General features: G+C 39.2%; 1 protein-coding gene across 1 annotated transcript in view; it reads right to left on the bottom strand.

The window, feature by feature from the left end:
- Positions 1–8,110: 8,110 nt before the first annotated feature.
- PITPNM3 (PITPNM family member 3) overlaps positions 8,111–22,334 on the bottom strand; it is a 92,823-nt gene continuing 78,599 nt past the window's right edge. Inside the window, exons 11-19 of the mRNA XM_062592423.1 lie at positions 21,890–22,084; positions 21,013–21,161; positions 17,384–17,500; positions 16,174–16,290; positions 13,222–13,370; positions 11,103–11,252; positions 9,973–10,156; positions 9,421–9,549; positions 8,111–8,419 (exon numbers count right to left, since the gene is read on the bottom strand). Of these exons, the coding sequence (XP_062448407.1) occupies positions 8,111–8,419; positions 9,421–9,549; positions 9,973–10,156; positions 11,103–11,252; positions 13,222–13,370; positions 16,174–16,290; positions 17,384–17,500; positions 21,013–21,161; positions 21,890–22,084 (1,499 nt within the window). The remainder of the gene's footprint in view (positions 8,420–9,420; positions 9,550–9,972; positions 10,157–11,102; positions 11,253–13,221; positions 13,371–16,173; positions 16,291–17,383; positions 17,501–21,012; positions 21,162–21,889; positions 22,085–22,334) is intronic.

A 22,334-nucleotide genomic window follows, 5' to 3' on the forward strand; every position in this document is an offset into this window, starting at 1 on the left:
ATGATGGCTATAAGTAGTGTTATTTTTATGAGCTTAGAAGAAGAATGCTGTCCAAGACTTGAGAAAGTTCACTATGATTTGAACATAACTGACTCATTTGAATAAGCTATTTACCCTTATAATCTTCCTTGACAAAGCAGCTCAGGTCTTCCTGTCTCTTTCCAAGTGAACAAGGGAATCAAATTTGTACCACATAATGTGTTATGCCCTACTGAGAGGAGGGACCATCCTGAATGTCTTGCACAAGGCAGTTGGTAGTTTGAGAGGTTTAGATTGACCTGGGATGGCTAGAGTAAGGGGCTGCTGCTCTATGAATGGTAATCATAAGCAAGACCTTTTCAGCTATTCCTCTGCATAGTATGGGAACAGATCTATTATCTTCAGGTTCTAGCAGATTTTTATACACTAACAGACAAAAAGCCACAGCATTATGAAAGCTAAGCTCACTTTTAACTGTAAGTTAATGAAACAGTAATGGCTTATTTGAGTTCAGATGGAAAAATGTCCCTGCAAGGCAATAGGCTTCTGTAGAATTGCTCAAGCCACAACAATCAAACTGCATTAGGATGCCAATTCATGGTTTAAGGGTTGCTATTAGTTAGCCTAATTAAGACCATTTAAAGTAGTTACGTTCCAGATGAATTAGACTAGTTTTGCTTCATTTCTTGATGCTACTTTAAATAGCATCTTGGCAGTGGAGTTAAGCATTGATTTTAAATTGATTTTAAATGTCTATCTTTCAATTATATACAGAAATCTGTTATTACAATTAATATCACTTCTTACAACTAATGTCATTACCTAATATTATAACACAGGCATTCTATTTGAAGTATACCAAGCATCTGATACCTGTATTTAACTTAATTACTTTCTAAAAAAAAAAAAAAAAAAAAAACAAGCTTTTTAAGGTAGGTTTAGCTTAATAGAGAGTGTTAAATCTTTAGAACTAAAGCAAAGATTTCTCAAGCTTCTGGAATTCAACACTAGGGCTGTGTTTTCCACAGCAGCAACTTTGTGCAGGCTTGTCAAGATCCCTTAGTTCTATAAAATGAACCTTTAAACAGAAGACTAATTTGGGAAACTTGCTTTACTTGCCATGTGCAACTTAAATGTATGTTTGGCAAAACTGGAACAGCTAAAATTCTAATGGTATTAAGTAGAAATATAGGAAACAATCATGTTCAGCTCTGATATGTGTAACTTTTTAAACTTGCTTTGATTTTCCTGCTTCTCAAACTGGACTGCTTAAAATATGGTGACAGTTATGAGGACTGAAAACTTGCCTAAAAACAACTCTGACTTCTAGTGCTTCAGATGCCTGCAAAAGCTTTAGTTTTGGTGTTAACTTACTTTTTTTCTTTTTAAAGCCTACTTTTCCATATGGAACAGTTGTGTGAAGTTCTTTGCATGTGGTGGCTACTACTTTTACACAGCTTTCAGAAGGATACTGTCTGGTTCTTTAAGTATTTTTTTATACTACTTTTTCCCTTCAAAAGGGGTGTTAGAATTCAGAGGCTGACTTCTATTCACAAATCTGGATTCTATTCAGATAATTCTAGGCATTAAACAGACTATTTATACCACTTCTGCCTATTAGAACATGCATGTAATTGTCTAAGACTTTCTACCCCAGCAGTAAGAAGAGCCTGTGACACTCTTTGGTTAAAGGCAAAGGTTTTATTAAGTGACTAATTTGTTATAAGATTTTTAAAAAGCAGCTCACATCAAAATATACCAATTGTAAAAATCTTACTCCTTAGTCCATATTAAATTATTGTACACTTTTAAATCTTTACAAGGTGCAACCATAAGAAATATAAACATTTGTCACCATATAGGACCTTCTCACTGACAAAACTATTTAAAAGTATACACTTAATAAAACTACAGACTGAAAGAACACATTCAACTTCAAATCTTCTCACACGTATTCAGTTGTAGAGTAGCCTGCCCTTGCCCTCCCCCAGAAATAGAAAAGATATGCAAAAAGCTTGGGGTTCTGTGAGGAGACTGCCATTCTGAACTCTACACACCAATCATCCTCAAAATCATCATCCTTAAAGCTCTTTTTAAGTTTTTAAGCAGTCTTTAAGTTACGCCTCCAGTATTGTATCACCCAGCATTTTATAGTAAACCTTTTGTCTCACTTTTTCATGTTCATCTTTAATAAATGAGAAATGAACTGTCAAAAATTGTTCCCCTTCTTCTTCCACTACTCCTCTTCACTACCCAGTTGTGATGGTACCTTACTGGGATAAATATAAGTAAAGGTAAACTGTCATCCCCTTACCTAGGGCTTGATCTAATCATGGCAGAAGATTCTATCTGCTCCAGGCCATTTCTTATTTCTGAAAATGGAGCTCTTTTCTTGCAAAAAGAGTGTTACCACCACCATTTTAAATGCAGGTGGCACTCCAGATCTTCTGTAGGAACCTAGAGATAACACTTGTACTTAGACAACAATTAAGTCTAATTAGCTTGTGGAAACCACTGTTTCTGCTGAGTTACAAACATGGATCATAAAGAATTATTGATCTTACAGAAGCTGAGAGGAGGTTAAGTTGAAAAATTTTGTGTTTAGAGAACTCTTCACCCCCACCTGGGAGCTGGTACAGGGTAAAGTGTCACTTTTTCCCTTGCATGTCTGAAATGAACAATTCAGTGCAGAGATACTGAATTCAGACCTCATGTTTCATGTTCTAATCAGAAAAATAACAAAATCACATTTTATACAATGTCTTCCTCTCCTGTATTAAACCTATGAGCTTATGAAAACTGACCATGAACCACTCTAGTGTTTCTATAATGTACTTACCTTTCTGGATTAAATACAAGAGAAGGGGAAAAAATGAGGAAAATTTTAATTTTCAGGAACAATTGTTGCCCTTAAAGTCTAAAAAATAAAAACACCTATTTATTTCAGATATATTTTTTTTTAAAAAAAGCTTTTAAACAAATTTAAGATAAGAAACAATATAGAAAGAAGTTTCATGTTTCCCTGTTAAATTTATGCTGCAGAGTATGTAATAGCACCAGGGATTTGCTTGAATACACAAGTAGTGCTGCCCCGGCCTAAAGACTACAATCTGGAAGTGGGACAACTTGTTGACTAATTCCCCCCCCCAAAAAAAAAACCAAAAAACCAAAAAAACAACAACAACAACAACAACAACAAAAAAAAAAACATCAAAACCAAAAAAAACTAAGCCCAGCATTTTTTGCAGAATGGTGAAGCTTTCAGGTAAGTGCCATTTTCTGCTTAGTTTAATACTTAAGCTGTGTACTTTTTTTCCTCTCTGTTTTACAGATAGTTCAGCTTCTATGTAACCACTGAAAAATATTTTTTTTAGCTTCCTTATATACTAAAGAATTAGAAGAGGTGAGCTGTAAGAAATTAAGACTCCATTTTCATCCAAACAAATCAAAATGGCAGCTGACTCATGAACCCCAATGAACAAGAATGATGATAATACCATGTCATTTTTATACCTGACAAAATTTTATGCTGAATAGTATATTAACCATGCCACAAAACTAAACAAGTATACTTTGGTCAAGCAAGATTCTGTTCCAAGCGCACTAGTGTAGTCAAACATTTTGTTTTAAACACTTATTATTCAAAATAAGCAGATTTGGCTCAACATTACTATTCAGGTCTGTGGAATATTCTGCACTCTTTTCACAACCCTTTTTTCAAACTTACCTAACAGGACAACCAAATTGAACTAACAGCCATTATAAAAAAATGCATATTGGTTACAAATTTGCTGTGAAAGCCAAACTAAAAACTTCACCTAACGTGGCTATGAACTCAGTAGCTATACATGCACGCACGCACACCCACACACACATATACACAAGCACAAAATACACCACAGTTGTGAAGGTGTTTTCACAATATCTCAGATAACAGTACACCACTGCTATTAATCATTGCCTTTTTTTTTTTTTTAAATCTTTTTTTACAGTAATTAAAAAAATCTGGATTCATATCAATAGGGCAAAGAGTAAGTGTCTAGGTGTGGCCTTCCCTGTGCACTGACTTATACTACTGCTTCAACAGCCACTGGAGTAAGAAGTTTAGCGTTCTAATGTTTCATTTATGCTTCCTCCATTCCAAAGGTCAGAAGAGTGTGTGCTTTTTTTTTTTTTATATATATTAATCAGACTGGAGGCACTAAAGGTGCTGAAACTATTGATAGGTCTAACCTGCATTCCTTGAGGACCTACAACTCCCCTGACCTCTTTGTCCCTTTCCCCTCTGTATACTTTTATGCTTCCATAGCCTATAAAGTTCACAACAGGGCTGAGTGTGCAAAGAATGCAGACATGAGGACAGATAAGCAGAGAAGAAAGATTGTGGGCTTAAACTCAACCTCATAGCAAATAGCCTGTTTAACAGCACTGGTAAGAGTTTGGTGAAAGCTCAACTAAAACTGAATAAAAACTGGTATCCACTTGCAATCTGAATGACCATGAGTTGTTACATGCAGTTTTGTGTGGACAAAGCATGAAGCTGAAGTTCAGTCAGGAAGGAAACGTTTTAAGTGGTAACAGGGACTAAATTACACGGTAAAACTAGTGATTCATTGGGCAAACATCAGGGATCACCTTGAATATAACTGCAAAAAGCTAGTGTTTCTACATGCATGAGGTCCCAGTTTTCCTCTGCCACAGGAGGCTGGTGCACTGCCAGTCTAGTTGTGAGATGTCAAAATTGTAACCATCTGTTCTGTACTATCAGTTCCCAACAAAACTTGTGTGTCAGTTTAGTAGCAACTGGCTAGCGCTGTCAAAACAACTGCCTCTGGCACCTGATCTTTCAGAGCATCAGTTCCTAATTAGCAGGAAGCATTAAACTGATGCCTGTAACTGCAAAAAATGTTTATTTGGAGGCATGTAATCTGCAGATAAACCATTCTATCCCCAAGCAGTAAGTAGTGTTGGAATTATGTAAAGGCCACATGAGCTCTCATAGATCTCAGGAAATTAAGTTGGGAAAATATTTTCAGCTCAACTTCAATGCTACTTATGGAACTATTAAATTGTTACCATTCTAAAGCATGCACACAGACTAGCATTTATTTTACTCCTTAAGTGATAACACTCTTCAATGAAGCAAAGGGATGTAAGGGTGACCCACAAATTAACAGAGATACACAAAATCAGGGCTTTCATTACCTGATTTCTTCCAAAATGAGAACTTAATAACTTAAGAGATTTCTCCATTCTCGTGTTCAGACTTTGCTTCCTTTAATGCCTGTCATAGAATTCCACAGAGATGTCTTTTTTTTGAAAAGGAGTGAGCTGGCATACCACAATAACTTAAAACTGAAGAACAGATTTTGGAGTCTCTTGGCCGACAGAGGTAGACAGCAATAGCTTTGAACTTTGCAGCAGGCACAGTGAATACTGACAGCAGATATGCGATACATCCAATGCTCAAAAAGAGTAATTTCAAACTTTGCAACCTATGTTGCCTTTAGGTACCCTCATCAGCAAAGTTCAAATATGTATAGTGAATTCCTGCCTCTCCCCCCCCCTTGTAACCCTTGGGTTGTCTTGCCCATTTAAACCTAACAAATGAGAGCATGCTGGCAATAGCCATGTTCTATCGGGCCTGCCGTAACAGTTGTAAAAACCCTCTGCCAGTTATTGTGGCATCAGAAAAAGGAGGCTGCTCCTAGCAGAACAAGCAATGACTTTGAACATACAATTTATGTACTTGTCAGAGACTGAGCTACTTATTGTATCTGGTCTTTTCACAGTACGTACTCTGGGCATTTTGTTGGCAGCTGCTAGAAAAAGGTACTTTTGACAGGAAGAGAGCACAGAATAAACATCAGACATGCCTCTCTACTGCGTAGTTTCCTCTTCACTAGACCAGCAGCAGGAAAACAAACTCAGCACCACAATAAGCAGCCTTTACTGCATTGACATCTTGTCAGCTCTGGCACCTGTACTAGCAGTGAACTGAACAGAGGAGACAATCTGCTACCTGGTGTAACTTGTGCGATCTCCTAGCTGGGAGGACAGAAGAAACAGGCTATGGTATCAGAATAAATACAGCGAGCCAAGACAGAACCCAGAATAACTATTCCAAGTTTGTAGGTTAAAGAGCTGCGCATGAGACTTGGAGGAAGCTGGGCACATGTAAACCTAAAGATTACTTCAATGCACTTTGTGAAGATCTTTTGTAGCCAGCTGACTTGGTACCAGAGCATAAAAAAATCCAGCCCTGTGTAATGTAGCTACCTGCTGCTAATCAGAGCTATCAAACTTTTCATACCCTTCGTAAAACTTTAGATAAGTTTACCCTTCCCATTAAAGGACACGTTACAAAACCAAATCACTGATGTGTCAGACATCTTTCAGGAAGTAGAATTTAAGCATAACTCCAAAGAGGGGGCAACTCTGGCAATCTTGCCAAATAATAAGCTGAAAAATAAAATAAACCAGAGATCTCTATTTGTAAGCTGCTTTGCTGCCTTTTAAGGCAAAAGCCACATTACTAGCCCCTCAAAAAAGTACACAAACTTTTGGGTGAATAGGGAATACAGAATTAGGTTTACTTCTGCAGTGTTGTAACAGTTTTCCATATAATTCCTGGTTTCTTTTACATGCCAACTTTTAAATCACTAACCAACAGGCTTGTTGAAAGACTGTTTCTGTTCCAGCTACAGACTAGAAAAACCTGAAAGTGAAAACAACAACGAACAGAGGAAAAAAGAAATCCCTTATTGACTTCAAACTTTTTCAGGGTTAGCAGTCAAGTTTTAATTTTTAAAGAAAAGGTTTTTCTGTGCACTTGTAACTTCACTGCATGTTTGGAAACATGCTTAAGTTCAGTTCAGTCATGAAAGTTCTCTTGGTGAATTAGTCCAGCAGAAGTACTGCCTCAAAGAATTTGGAAAAAAATAACTACAACATTTGCTTTTGAAATATTCTGAGTGAAATTTTCATACATTTTACCTCTAGTAAGTGCATTGAGGGAGCTGAGAAAAATTTAAATAATTAGAGGTGCCAAATAGACATTTTTCTATGTTGACATCTCCTTTCTTTGGAGCTGAATGTATTTTAAATTCTACAGATTGTCTGTAACGAAACACTTGCTATAAAGCATGAGAAGGTAAAAAATTCACCCAGAGGAATTCCATTATGATCTATTTTTTTTTCTCCCTCCAGTGTAGAGATTCTAGTTAGAACAATGAAAAAAAAGTGATTGCGCTGAAGTTTGGAGATTCCTTAGTAAAAAGGCTCTCTTTAGCTTACCATCTTAGGATCCATGTCAAGGACTCAGATGATCAGAGCCATCTCCTTAATTGGAGCAGTCCACACATTTTGCACAGTCACCAAGTTCTAAAAACAATGTGATCTTTGTACATTTTGCACATCACTGTGTATACAGCAACACTAACTCCTTCAAACTGCAGACACATTTATTTCTAACATGTAGCATTTATAATTTGGTTCATAAGTGGACAACTTTTATTTACTTGATGTCCAGCACCTCACAAATGAGTGCCCATGTTGATGTCTGTTCCCCAATACCATAAGCTGAAAGAAAATCTTGGGTTTAAGGCACCCAATGTATTTTGCCATACAAATCCTGACCATCCATTATTGTAGTTCTCAACACTGCTTCCCTTGGAAGTGTATAGCCTTATCAAAAGTGAAGCAGCAACAGATACAACTACTTAGTTTTTAAAGTTTAAGGTTTCGCTGTAACCTTTGGGACCTACTGACTACTGTTTTGGGTGCAGCTAGTCAGCTGTTATCACAGTCCTTCCTTCAAGTAAAATCAACTAGCTACAGCTTTTTCTCTTATTGCACATTTTATTGTATCTCTTGTAAAAAATAACGTAAGACAACTTCTGTTACTCTGATGTTGAAGCACTTGCAATAGTTTTAGATTGTTTTAAAGTTTCACAATAAACATGTCAAAAGCAACAAACCTGAAGTTCCCAGGTTGGTTTAAGAAGGCAGATTCCACAGGAGGGAAGACTGAGGTACCTGTCCCCCCCTTTGAAGCTGCCCCTAAATACTATCTTAGAGGCAAGCCTACAAGTTTAATGGAGTGCACCCAAGATCTGCATCTCCAAGCTTTCTAGGGGACAGATTCAAATTTGTGAATTCCACCTCGAACCCATGCAATGGAGGGCAAATGCCTCTCATGATCTTTGTCTGATTCAGGCTGGCTCTGTGCACGCTCTGGTTTGGGGTTGGAAGAAGGTGGGTCAGGCTGCTGTACTGACATAGTTCTACGGAGATGGTTTCTTTTGCGCAAAAACTCAGGTTGAGAGTGGAGGCCAAAGCTGCCTTTTCTCAAGATCATACGAGAGTTGTTCTTTTTGGGTCGTGAATGGAGACTGAATTCCAGTGAGGCCAAGTGGGCTGCATAACCTTCACTGAGGAACTGAAATAGGAAGGAAAGAAAAGGAGAGATTAATCGATCTATTAACTGTAATATGCAGTAACCAAAAGAAAGGCTCCACACTAATGAGACATCTGGCTGGTTAAAATTGCTGCCAGACAGATTTCAACAAATGCTGACCATGTTGGTAATGGAAAAGCAGAGAGCGCTCTTTTCTGTTAAGCTAGATGAGGCTTTTGGATAGTCTCAGGGGTTCTTTCCCAGAGAAGGTTCCTCCAAATTTACAACTAGTTAAGCCAAAAGTAGTCAATCTGTAGTCTGCTGTGAACAGAATAAAAAAGCCCTTCAATTAAGAGGATAAATTTTGTCCTTTCCTGTGGCTAAGTTGCCTTCCTTCTCCATGGGTCCTCCAGCAGGCAAACAGCGTGTTCAGAGAAAGGTAAGGGCTGCAGCAAAACAGAAGTCCACAAGGATCAAAAGACTGTGGAATTTCAAACCACCTCAAAGTCTTAAGAAAAAGATTCTGCTGGAGGGGTATGGCTGGAAGACCCCAGGTCTTTAAGGGCTGACTGTTATGCAATTTTGAGGACATTTATATTGCTCATATTCCAGGATCACCTAAAGCTCTCTAAACTATCACAGCAGAGGCACTATAAAATGTCTTCTGGGGAGAAGCTGTCTTGACCCATAGGCTCTATGAGGAGTTAAGTTCTTATCTTTTGCATCCCAGTTAGATACGTACAGAGGAATAATACAAGTCTACTCCCACATTTTCAATAAACTGTTCCATTTTTGTCATTCAGCAATATACTATATGTGCACTTGTAGATATATCCTAAGACTGCTCAATTCTCTTTACCATACACTTTGCAAGAAAACGCCTCATCTCTGACCAAAACTTCTCTTTCTTCCCTGGAACAATACCTCTACTCTTTACCTTGTGTGTGTGTGCACATTTGTGCATGTATGCATATGCAGTTATGCACACGTGCATTTCTTTGCTCCTCATAGAATTTCCTGATTCTGCATCAAGAGTTACTTACTTGACACTGTGTCTGGTATTTCTTTGTTGACCGTCCAACAATGTAGATTTGGGATGGCGATAGAGCCAAGACATTGTACACTGAAATATCTTTCATGGAACCATACGCAGCACAGATTTTGATGTGGCACTGAAACAAGGCAAATATTACTTCCACTGAGAATGCTCTGAGTATGGAGCACCATACACCTACAAGGACAACACTTGTTTTGCAGTGAAGCAACAGACAAGCTTACTGTTAGCAGTACAATTCTGTAAACCACAGAAGCCTAAATCTGCCTGCCTGCAGGCCAGAACAACTATGTACATGTCCACATACAAGAAAGAACAGGCAATTCATTTATTCATTTGTGATATCACATGGCAGGAGGTACCCTTTGGATTTTTTATCAGCCTTCTTTGCGCCTTAAAAAGTGAGAAAAGGAATGAGGAATGGCAAAAATACTTTGTAATGGCCAGTAAGATTTACTGTTCGAAAGGGAGGGAGATATCTAACTTCACTGAATGACATTATCTGGAAAAGGTTTTAAAGATATAAACAGGTTTTTAGTACCTCTTGCATAAGATGCCGGAGAAAAATAGTCTTTTGTCGCAGCGGGTCATGAACAAGCCCATCTGAGAAGAAGATCATTCCTTGTGGAAAGTTATGTTGAGACAACCAGGAAACCACACGCTGCTTTTGCATATCTGGACGGCCAGTGATATAGATAATCAGATATCCCAGATCCTGCCAATGCCTGTCAGAAGCAGCAGATAAATTGTGTATGTAAAGAAAGATAAATAATCACAGGACAAGGTCAGTATTTTCTTTGCTCAGCACAGACCCAGTTAGGAGAAGTCAGACATGATCCCTCCACAAGTGGAAAACAGCATGGCCAACTTTCTGCTTCTACTGAGAAATTAGGTAATAATTTCTACATCTTGAGAGAAGAGGAGGAAAGCAAGAGTGTGTCATACAACACAGTTACATAAAACCTGAGAGCTATTTAAGGTGTGCCTGATAAATACCTTAAGGTATTTAGAATAGTCTTTTTGCTGCAGGCCAAGTCCTGCTACCTGTGAAATATACAGCAAGATGCCCTTCCATTTCAGCTGCAGGGAATGGAAACCTTTGAAACCATTGACACCTCTCCATCCCAATGCAAGTTGGAAAAGGACATTTCTATTTCTTTACCCAGTGCAGCATTAGCAGGTGTGCAAGAGTGGACTAAAAGGCTCCACTCTGTACAGCTTTCTTTTTGCCCTCTAGGAACAACCCCCCCCTCCCCCCCCCCCACCCCCGCCAACCCTCCCAGAAAACTCTAACTTCAAATAAGGACATATTTCTACTTAAAAAACACCAAGTACCATGAGTGTAAGTGAAACATAAAATACACTCTTTGCTAATCATAGTAACAAACAGAGTCATCATTAATTCACTGCACACACTTTAAAGTCATATTTCCAAGAAGCTTTTTTATACAACACAAAATAAAAATTTCAGATTAAACCAAGGCACTTTAAGACTCCTCTGAAAATCAGGCACACCTAATGTTCAAACAAATACAGGAATTTACACGCAAAGAAGCTCAGCCTTTAAAGATCTGGTTTTTAGTAAACAATCTGTTTTGTCCTCTTCTTTCCTGTTTGAACATAATAGGAAGATCAGAGACTTAAAAGGAGGATCATGCAGACCTCACTTACCTGACAACATCAACCGCCCCAGCTCGGACTTTGGGGTCTCTTCCCATGATAGAAACACTTGCTGCAAACGAACCATCAATGCTGAACACCACACATTCCATTCCTCGGGGAAGCACGGTCAGGTAACTCGTGGCACTGCTCTGGTCTCCTCTAGAGAGTCAAAGCAGTAAATACTATTTTAAAAACAAAATTTCAGAATGTATTTTCTGTGTATTCTGGTTAAAACCTGAAGTGAGATCTGTCCACATCTACAGCTTCAAAAATCTCTGTCAAATAGGGCTTCTGATTTCAGTCCTACATGGGGGTGATTAAAGCTTTCATTAAAGCTTTTAGGAAATAGCTTTCCAATAAGCACTTTGGAAACTGACTTCATTGAGCAATAATATTTGTACAAATACACTGAAGAATTTCAAAAAACCCACCTCATCCCAAGAACCAAAACTTTGTATTTTTCTATTTATAAACATACACAGTATATGAATGCTCTATATACATACATACATATATAGACACAGAAATTTGCTACAATATTTTTCTAGCAGTCTACAATTACTGCCAAATTATTTGAAATTACAAAGAAAGAACTGATATACACCTTTTATTGGAATGTGCTTACAGTTGGGTAATTCTAGTATTACTCACCCCTCTATGCCTGCACAATTCAGAAAAGTAAAACCAAAGAAAACAATGTGCCTCCCTCCCAAACCCAAAGGGAAGTTCAACCATAGATGGCTTTTCTTATGTAAAGGCAAATATAAAGGATATGAGATGCAATCTTCTGTTCATAACATTCTCCTCAAGAGGACTGGATATTAAGACAGTAGGACAGAGCATAAACCGACTGAAAGTTCCTACCATCCCACAACCTCATGTTGCTTAAAAATTGTAATCTGAAGGCTGCACCTTCTTTCTTTTAAAATGAAGATTACTGTACTATCCAGGAATTTATACCTGGTGATCCAGATTCTTTGAGTGAGTGAGTGTGTGTGTATGTATGTATCACATCACAGCTTCATGGGCAAAGACAGGACAACTTCTTTCATTCCAGTCTGAAAATTATTCCTGCAGCCTTTGGGCACTTAGCTTCTGCATAGACTTTAATTTGTTTTTAATTAACTCTGCCTTCTTGATTCATTGCCTGTTGTAGTATGCTGAGGTAAAATATTTCTTCCTCTTGCATTAGCAGTACAAGAGACTAAATTGACTTTGAACTTGATTAACTTCTGGGTAACATCATACTCTGCTTCAATTAAATTCATCACACAGATTTTGTCTTCAAAGTAGGGATTCAATGAAAGCTATAACCTACCCCCTAAGTGGATAGGAAATTAAACTAAGGCACAATACTAAACTAAAACTTCACATTAAAGCAAAGTGAATTTTTTATTAAACGTAAGATTTTTTTTAAAAGCACAGCTACTTCAATCTTGCACCTAGGTTGACAGATCTTATTTTACACATTTTCGCTCTCACAGAGTGCTTTTTAAGAATTGCTGGGGAGTCAGGAAAGTTGACTGCTTTCACTTCAATGAGTTGCTTCTTTAAGGTGCTGCACTTTTTTTTATAAGTATAGTCCTGAGTACAGAATTAAAACGACTCCTTCTACTAGGCTGACATCAATAGATGAACAGCTCCTGAGAGCAAGGCAGTACCTTGACTGTTTATTTCAAGAATATAAGGTTGTCACCAGTTTGAAGAATGCAGAGCCATACCCTGCAGCAATCTTTTTCCCACCGAGCAGGCTCTGACTTAACCCAAACCATACACTCTTGCTGTGGAAGGACTGATTAGTCACACAATCCACTTGAGTTATGCAAGGTCAAGCGTCACTAAATTGAGTTGCACTAAGGATTTGTGTTGCAGTAGAGATTAGACCCTTGAGCCGGCACCTCCAAAGGGGCAGGTAAAAACAAATCTAAGCTGACAATACAGTGAAAGGATCAAGAAAAGATGCCTCAAATCATTACTTGGAAACTGAAACACAAAGAAATTAAAGCCTGTTGCATAATCTTACACAGAGCTGGCACCAAATCCCTTTCCCCACCTTCAATTTTACACACCTCGGTTTGCTCCCAATCACAACAGCCCACCACTGCTGCAGTTCCAGCTTGGAACTTACCTGACCACCATTTTGATAGGATACACACCAACTCTGAGCCTCTTCTGTTTAGGTATGTTGTATGATATTCGGCCGCTGCTGTTGGATATCTCTGTGTCAAAATACACCCACCTATCCGAAGACGGCTCTGTCATTATGAAGATGTCAACCTGCAAAAATGACAAAGCAGTCAGTCTTGAGGTCTGATAGCAGGTAGCACATCCCCTGTTCACAAGGCCTGCAATGCTTGGATAACATTAGTGTCTCCAACTGTGACTTGTACTAAAAGCCTACAAGAAAAATTCAAGGAATCATAGAGTTCAGTAAAGTCTTCATAGAGCATCCTAATAATTAGAAAATGCTCCCTAATCCAAAATATAAGAGTCTATTATACACTTGAATATTCAAAGTACACAGCTTAGCACTGCAGGTGTCAAGAGGACATGAAGCTCTGCCAAGACCAAAAAGTAGGAAAAAAATAACTTTGGCTTGTGTGTGCATGTTACATCTTTTGCATCCTAAATCAATAAAACAGAAAATTCATTTGGTTATTAATAAAATGAAATCTTCCTCAAACTATAATCTTCCTCAAACTATAAGCTTAAACCATCCTCAACCTTCCTCAAATTTGCCTTCAAATAAAAAAAATCTAATTGTTTAGTTTTTCAAATGAAAAACTAAATGTGAATTAAAAAGATTTTTTTTTTACAACAGGTTTCAATATGCTTTCCTCCAAATGAAGTATTTTATCAAAATTAACAAATAGTTTTGAAATGCTTTGCCTGACCTGAATTGGCACTTTTAAGGAATAAATACATCAGTAAATCTGAGGGAAATACCTGTTGAGTTCTTCTTCTGGACTCAATTTGTACAGGTTGTATACATAAAAGGTACATAAACTTCTTCAATGTTCAACACTCAGCCAGATCTCTACAAGATTGGACAGCAGCTTCTGAGATTCAGCTCTTTAAGTGGATAGTCTCATTAAATCTGCAAATATGCTTCTCTTGGACACAAAGATAATGCAACATTGGGATGTAATTATAAACATTATTAAAGTTGTTATGAATTGACGAAATTCAGAACTAAAGTTTTCCTGGATGAATTTTGGTGCAAGGGAAGAAAAGTCCAGTATTTCTGAATCAGAAATCTAACCAGATCAGTCAGTGTGTTTCCTGCCGACATAAGCATCTCATAGAATCATAGAATCAGTAAGGTTGGAAGGGACCTCTGGAGATCATCTATCCCAACCCCCCCGCTCAAGCAGGGTCATCTACAGCATGTTAGACAGGGCTACATCCAGGCAGGCCTTGAAGATCTCCAGAGAAGGAGACTCCACAACCTTTCTGGGCAACCTGTTCCAGTGCTCCCTCACTCTCACAGGGAAGAAATTCCCCATCACATTCAGGCGGAACTTCCTGTGGTTCAGTTTCTGCCCATTGCCTCTTGTCCTGTCACATGGGACAACTGAAAAGAGTTTTTCCGCGTCCCCTTGACACCCTCCCCTCAGGTACTTATACACATTGATAAGATCCCCCTCAGTCTTCTCTTCCCCAGGCTAAAGAGGCCCAGCTCTCGCAGCCGTTCCTCACAGGGCAGGTGCCCCAGCCCTCTGATCATCCTCGTAGCCCTATGCTGGACTCTCTCCAGTAGCTCCATGTCTCCCTTGTAGTGGGGAGCCCGGAACTGGACACAGTACTCGAGATGAGGCCTCCTCAGGGCTGAGTAGAGGGGCAGAATCACCTCCCTCGACCTGCTGGCAACACTCTTCCTAATGCACCCAAGGATACCATTGGCCTTCTTGGCCACAAGGGCACATTGCTGGCTCGTGGTCAACCTGTCATCCACCAGCACTCCCAGGTCCTTCTCTGCAGAGCTGCTCTCCAGCAGGTCAGCCCCCAGCTTGTACTGGTGCCTAGGGTTATTCCTCCCTAGGTGTAGGGCTCTGCACTTGCCCTTGTTGAACCTCATGAGGTTCCTCTCTGCCAGCTCTCCAGCCTGTCCAAGTCTGAAAGGCAGCAAAGCCCTCAGGTTTGTCAGCCACTCCTCCCAGCTTGGTATCATCAGCAAACTTGCTGAGGCGGCACTCTGGCCAGTGCATCCCACCTCCTCACACTCAGTGAAGGGATGCACTCTGGCCATCAGAGATGTGGTTCCAGAAAGACCTTGACTGTCATTTCACAACCTGATACTTCAAAGGAGGCCAGTACCTAGAGGGATCAGGTTAGTGCTGTACTTTAGTAAAATGGGCCACCCCTAGAACAGGCCAAGCGAAGCCTCCATGCTTCAGTTTTACCCCAAGCTCAGCAGCATTGCTCTGCCAGTTCCACAAAGCACTCCTCCCTCACAAAAATCCCTACAGTCTCAGCGAATGTGAACAAATGCATTCACTTCCACTTCATGCTTAGCTGTTAGTTTGAAGCCTGGCTATCATAGGTGGCTTCTGGAGTACAGATGGTTCCCACTACATCACATTAGTATTTCAATTCAAAATTAATCTTTATTCTTCTATGTGCATGAAAAAAGAGCAGCCACCTGACCTCTAGAATCCCCATTCCTTTATCTAGATGTCTTACCTTGAGGGGAGGATATATATTTTTCTTTTAGAGATTTGCCAACTGCTACAGAATTAGTTTTTCCTCCTTCCTCAAAAAGTTAATTCTGTCTCCAGTAGGTGGTGCAATTGGATGGCAGGTTCAGAAATCACTGCACAGCATACACATTGTTAACCACAGGAGGTGGCCAGCATCACATAATCAGGATGACAGCTGGGAAAAAGGCCAGCAATCAGGAGAGCCCAATTACCAGATATTTTTGCTGGATATTCAATTGTCTTTGAAGTGACAGAGGTAAGTGACATACTTCTTCTCACTGTAAGGCTTTCTCTGATGTTATACGTGTGTTACGTTCAACAACTGTTTCTAGTAAAAGTTAGTTTGAGAAAAAAAAGGAAACAGAAGACTCAGGCTTTACCTTTTCACCTGTTAAAGCTACCATGTCCAGAGGCCCATACATAAAGCGTCCAACCAGTACCTGAGGACCATCTTCTGCTGCAATGACGTCGTTAGCTCGGTGATTGGCAGTCACATTCTGAAATGAAAGCAGAACAGAAGGGTAGTTTTGCTTTTGCAAAGCAGCTACTATCTCTATGTTGTTACTAAAAACAGTGACACACACAGTCCCGGACAGCATGTCTGAGCTACATCTTGGTGCACCTGTAGAGCGCTTGGCAAGACTAGGTTACCATTTCAACTGGAGTCACAATCCCAGTAATGGTGAGTTCCTGAATACAGGTTCTAGTGAAATGCTCAATATAACTAAATAATTCCTTTTTAATTACTAAATAAGTACTTTTAAGGAATAGCAGTTATCTTTCACTATAAGCATTGCTATAGATTCACATGATTTTGAGACACACACACACTGATGAGGTACTTTTGCATATTTTTAATAGCCATAATTTTTCATACTAAAAAGAAAGCAATCTTCCTCCAAGAAGGTTTAAGCTGACGACACCACTGGAGTAGTACCTCCAAGCTGGCACTGCTTTCAAACTGAATATAAATTTTGGCATAGTTTTGACTCAAGCTTTTGCTGATGATCATATTTAATCCCGGTGTGTACTTATACCCTGGAGCAAAATGTATTCATACAACATTTACAGTGGTGTTTAATACGTGTTAAAAAGGTATCTAAAATTAACATGGCTATTTTATTAAGAAAAAAGGTCAGGTTTTCAGCTAGTTTTCAACAGAAGTTTTCTCATGATTTGAGGGATTTTTTTATTACATAGAAATCTCTATTACTCTAGAAATCACAGAAGCTGAATTTGGTATTTCTAGCTGACATGGCATTGGTAGAATTAAATAAATATTTTTCTTAGGTTATGAACTCATGTAGCATGTAAGAAAATAGAAGAAGAATCTCCTGCTCAACTGAAATGTAACGCCCTTCCATTATTTAGACAAAGATACATATTTTCCCCCAACATGTCACGACAAAACTACGAATAAATTATTCCTATTCCCTAACTCTTACTTTGTTTGCCTCTAGGTTGTGTTTAGCAGTTTTCAGCTCTTTAGCTGCCTTTGTTACATAAAATTCATACTTTAGGAGACTCAACTCCATTTATCTACAAAACCCAAGTTCTATAGCTGCCACGGGTACTCAGATTTATACCTACTCTCAACTTGACATGTGTCCTTTTGCGCAGCCATTTTTCTCGTGGATTGGATGGGCTTAGTGTTGCTAGATCCAGGCTGTCATTTTCCTTGAAATTCACATTTTCATACCTCATCACCTGAAATGATATCAACATTCTAATAAATAGTACAAGGCCTGGGGAATCCCATACTTAGCAAAGAAAAGGGAAGCGTACTAGAGCCCTAGCTGAATGATGTTTCAGAACTAACAGCACAGGTGGAGCAGAAAGAGATACAGACCATATATTCACATTAAGTGATGGCCAGCAGAGTGAAAACAGGCTATATGTCTATAGCACTAACTTCAAATACTTACTGAACAGCTGTTCCATTCAAAGAAGAGCCAGCACATTCTTTTATATTCTAATCATCCTCTGAATCACATAAATCCAGAGAAAATGGTGAGAATATTAGGATGGAATCAAGTGACAGCCACACTGCCTGCCTGTGGTCTGCAAAGCACCCCAAAGTCAGTAAGAAAGACAGTTTAAGACCACAGAAGTACTTGTTAATGTCCTTCACAGGGCAAAGGCCAGCTTTCTACTCCATCTATACTGATCTTCTATACATACACCCAAGCAGAATGGTTCTTAATGCCTTTCAGATCTTACCATTGTAGAAGGGAATAGGCTCAGGATTCAGCCTGTGGCTGGTAATATCACATAAGAGGACTACAATTTGTGAACATGCAGAATCATATAGGCTACACTCTTTCTTATCTAAATATCATGCGTTTACCAAAAAACTTATATGCCCTTCCTCAGATTTCCAGGCACAACCTACAGACTTCAGTAGGATGGTGCTTGTAATTTCACCAACTAATGGGATCAGGAATAGCACAAGGCTACCGCAGTTTGAATGAGAAAGCCTACCCTGCCTCTTTTCAAGCTAACAGAAAATGACTCAAGTTGAACAGTTTGCTTTCCATCCTGAAGCTTTCTATGCCGGGTTTTCCATGCTGGGTGCCATCTCTAGAATGGTGGCATGGAATCCCTTAAAAAGCTGTCCCACATGAAATTCCCTGAGTAAAGATCTGTTGCATTAAACCTTATCAAAGTAACCAACTTGCAACATGTTGTAGTCATGCTGAGGTGAGGGTGCTTTTTAATAAATTTGCATAAATACCATTCACTGGAGGGCATGTGCAGGAAATAAATATGCCCAAAGGTCATACATGAGCCTTAGCCTTAATCCCAGTAAAGGCCAAATGTCCAGCCTATGTTGGAATTAACCATTTTTTTTATGCTGTGCCTCACACATTGCCTTAGAGGCATGTTTCAAACACTTTAAGGCCTCACTAAATTATAAAAGCTGAAACACACACATAAGCCTAGATAATACACGAGGCAACTTGCTATGGATGCAAGGAGAGCAAAGAGAATAAAGCAGGAATGACTGCTGATAGAGAAATGGGATTAGCAAGGTGTTTGAAAGGGGAGATGCAAGAATGTTCTGATGCATTCAAGGGGAAAAAAAAATCCTGAGAGGAGGAGGAGATGACAGGAGATGCAAGAGAACTACAAATGAAAAAGGGGAGCGTGAATGCAGGATTATCTAAGGTTGTTAAAGGAAAAAGAAAGAAAAAAAAAAGGCGGGGATTTGAATCCTGTTACTTCCAGTAGAAACCCCTCCCCTACTTTGGAATAAGCAACAAGTAAGATTCCTATTCCAGAGGCTATTCTGGTTCATGAAAAACTCTTCAGTAACTTTTGCTTTGCAGTGATTGTGGTGACACTAGATATAAACAAAGTTTATTTAAACTAGCTTTGAAAATTCTGTGGAAAAGCACTAATTGCTTAATGACATATTTTGACTGGAATCATTTATACTAATGAGTGCTTTGACAGGAGAGTCAGAGGTTGAAGGAGTCTTAGTATTTCATCAATTAAAAGCAGCAATCAAAAACCCTGCAAGTGGTCTGGTTACCAGCCAAATCCTCTACTGCACATTCCATTCTGAGAGGCTGTGTACAAGTGCACAGTATTATGCTAGTCCCTTCTTATAACTTCCCATTATCACTGTCCATTCAGTATGGGAGCTCTCTTCTCCCTCAGCAGCTTTGGGCTGCTTTGAGCTGGAGGAAAGTCAGCCACTGAGCTTCCATTCACAGGAGCTACCAGCTGAGCCTCAAGGCAATTAACACCATTGACACCAGCACAGGTGTCAGGTAGGAGACAGAGGGAGCAAACGCTTGGAGACTAGCTGAAAGGAGCTGATTTAATGAACAGAAGTCACTGCAGTTTTCTGCATTACTTTTTCTGCCATTTATCAAGCAGTAGCTGTTTTACTTTTCACTGGATGTAAAAATACACTGATCCTTTGGTTAATCGAAATTAAACTGCATGTGACTGGCTTTTTAGGGGTCATTTTGGGTTCTGCAGAAGGCTTCCCTCAAATAACACTAAGTTGTTTTCACACTAGGTGAAATTTCTCAGCCCACCAATTTTCCCAGAGGTACGAGCACTTCATTAGTCCCAGTCACTGAGAACAGCTGTTTAAACACTGGAACAGCAAGGAAACCACAGATCAGTAATATGCCTCAAATATCAATTCTGAGGAGACCATGTACTCAATGTCTGCAAATAGTCTAGCATATTTACAGGAGAGAACGCTAAGCGATAGTCTTTTCTTACACACTTCTGTCTCAGTCTCCTTATTTTTCTTATTCCCTACACTGTTCACAGTGGCTTTGAAAACTCTAAGTACCACGTGCAATGGAACACAAGGGATAGCAGAGAGGGAAAAACCTACTGTATTTTTCTTTCTAAATCCAACTCACAATCCACTCTGAGGCTCTGATTCAGGAAAGCACATCAGGCTGCACTTTTAGACACCAGCCTCATTCACATTCAACATGATTGAAGGATGTGCTCAGAAGTCTGTGTGCACTTAAAAGGTAGCACTAAGTACAGTCCTCATTCAGAAAGACATCTCTAATCTCAGCATAATCAGCAAACCCATTACAAGGTTCCACTGCAACTCTTTGCTATCTACAGATAAAACTTGCCTACTAGATGTCTCTAGAGGTTAATTTATGTATTTGTATTGTCCATACAATGTGTTGTCCCTAAATTCCTAGTGAGACACTCTCATTTTAAGTATTAAATGAATATCTAATACCTGAGGCAGGTCTGAAGGCTTCCTACCATTTAAAAGGTGGCAATTGTACTCAGCTACATGGACTCCTCCTGACCTGATTTTTTCATGGGAGTATTATTTTAAAACTGCTGTTAGAGCTTTACTAATCATTTGCTCCTTAGTAGAGATAAACATAATAAAGCAAAATGGAAAATAGCCTATTTCTTCAAAAAGACAAAACAATACAGGCCATCCTGATCTCGGGTTCAGAAGGAGGCAGTAAGGTGTGCGTGACAATGCATTGCTCCCAGTCACAGAAACCAATACTTAGTATACCAGCCAGTAGTATTAATGGGGGAATGTTGTTCCTTTCGCCTCTCCAGTAAATCCACATCTGTCATTGGTACAGCAAGGTCTATGTGATGCAACCACAGGCAGCTATGCAACTGAACCAAAGATTAAAACATTCATCGCTCTTGGAAGACGCATGCAACAGTATTATTTGTTGTAGAGAAGTAAAGAGATCAATGACCTGTCTCAAAATGAATGCCACAACGTCTGTTGATTCCCAGTAGCTGGCATGGAAAAGATGTGGCAGGGCTACAGTTGGAAATGCTGTCAGTACATCTGGACAGTACAAGGCATAATCTATTCGTTTTGTTCCCCACCACTTGGCAGTAACTACAAAAAACAACAACAAGAACCGAAAAAGCATCACATTTCTAAAAGATACCTTCTTAATAAGTCTGTTGCTGTCTTTCATTTTAGGCTAGTTAGTTGAATGAAGTCTTCTGCTTTTTTAATCTTAAGGTTCTATTAAAGGTATCAATCAAACACAGAAGTACTGTTTTCACTGACTGAATCATCACTTAAATATCTGGAACCTACCCAGTCCTATTCGATTCAAGTTTTTGGAAGCAGAGGTCAACCCAGCGTGATTCCCATTGCTTTCTGGTCTATGGAGAATGTACGAAGAAGGACTGATAATTTTATGTTTTGGAATATAAACTGTAATTTTTCCCCAATGGTGAACACAATATTGATACAAGATTGACAGTCCATAAAATGATCTACAACACTTTTAGTAATAAGTAACAATTCTTATCTGTTTACAGTTCTGCACACCTGGAATATATTTCTAAACACCATTTAGTAGGAAATCCTTAATAACTGTTCATGAGTGCAGCCTTAATATAAAACTGTGACTTTGCCTCCATTACTTAATCCACTTAATTATAAACAGAAGAAGTTACTAAATTGTGTTATTTAACAGCAATTTATGCCATTATCATTCTCCCCAGATATCCAAGAAGGCAGTTTTCCTTCTCAGAATAAAATTTCCACAGAAAGGATGTGGGCAAAAGGGTTGAGGCTGCATAAGACAGTACATCAAATCAAGCCTCACTCACTGTTGGTGAGGTATGCTGATGGCAAACTCTCTGTCGACCCTGAGATTTCACTGTTGGTGCTGACCAAGCTTGACCTCCTTGATTTTCCTTGCAGTTGACTGGGTGCATCTGGAGATTCGGGGCTCTCCTGAGGGAAAGGTAGGTTCAAAGAGCTGTTCTCAAGGAACAGAGCACTGTGGTTGTGGATAGCATCACCTGCAGGTCATAGAAATGAAAAAACAAAGGGATGAACAGCATGGATGAAACTCCTTCAGGAGCAGGAGGACATCATGACACAGTATGACTAAATGGAGGAAGCATATCCTACTGCCACCAAAATGCAATGGTAGCTGGGTGCTTTGGCCAAGGTCTTTCAAAATGAAGAGTGATGTTGGGAGGTTATTTTATGTCCATACAATCCTATCCACCTTAAAGTCATTCTCTAAGAATAGCTAAGCAGCCCTCG

Source organism: Rhea pennata, chromosome 20 (genome assembly GCF_028389875.1).
Source record: "Rhea pennata isolate bPtePen1 chromosome 20, bPtePen1.pri, whole genome shotgun sequence".
Lineage (NCBI taxonomy): Eukaryota > Metazoa > Chordata > Aves > Rheiformes > Rheidae > Rhea > Rhea pennata.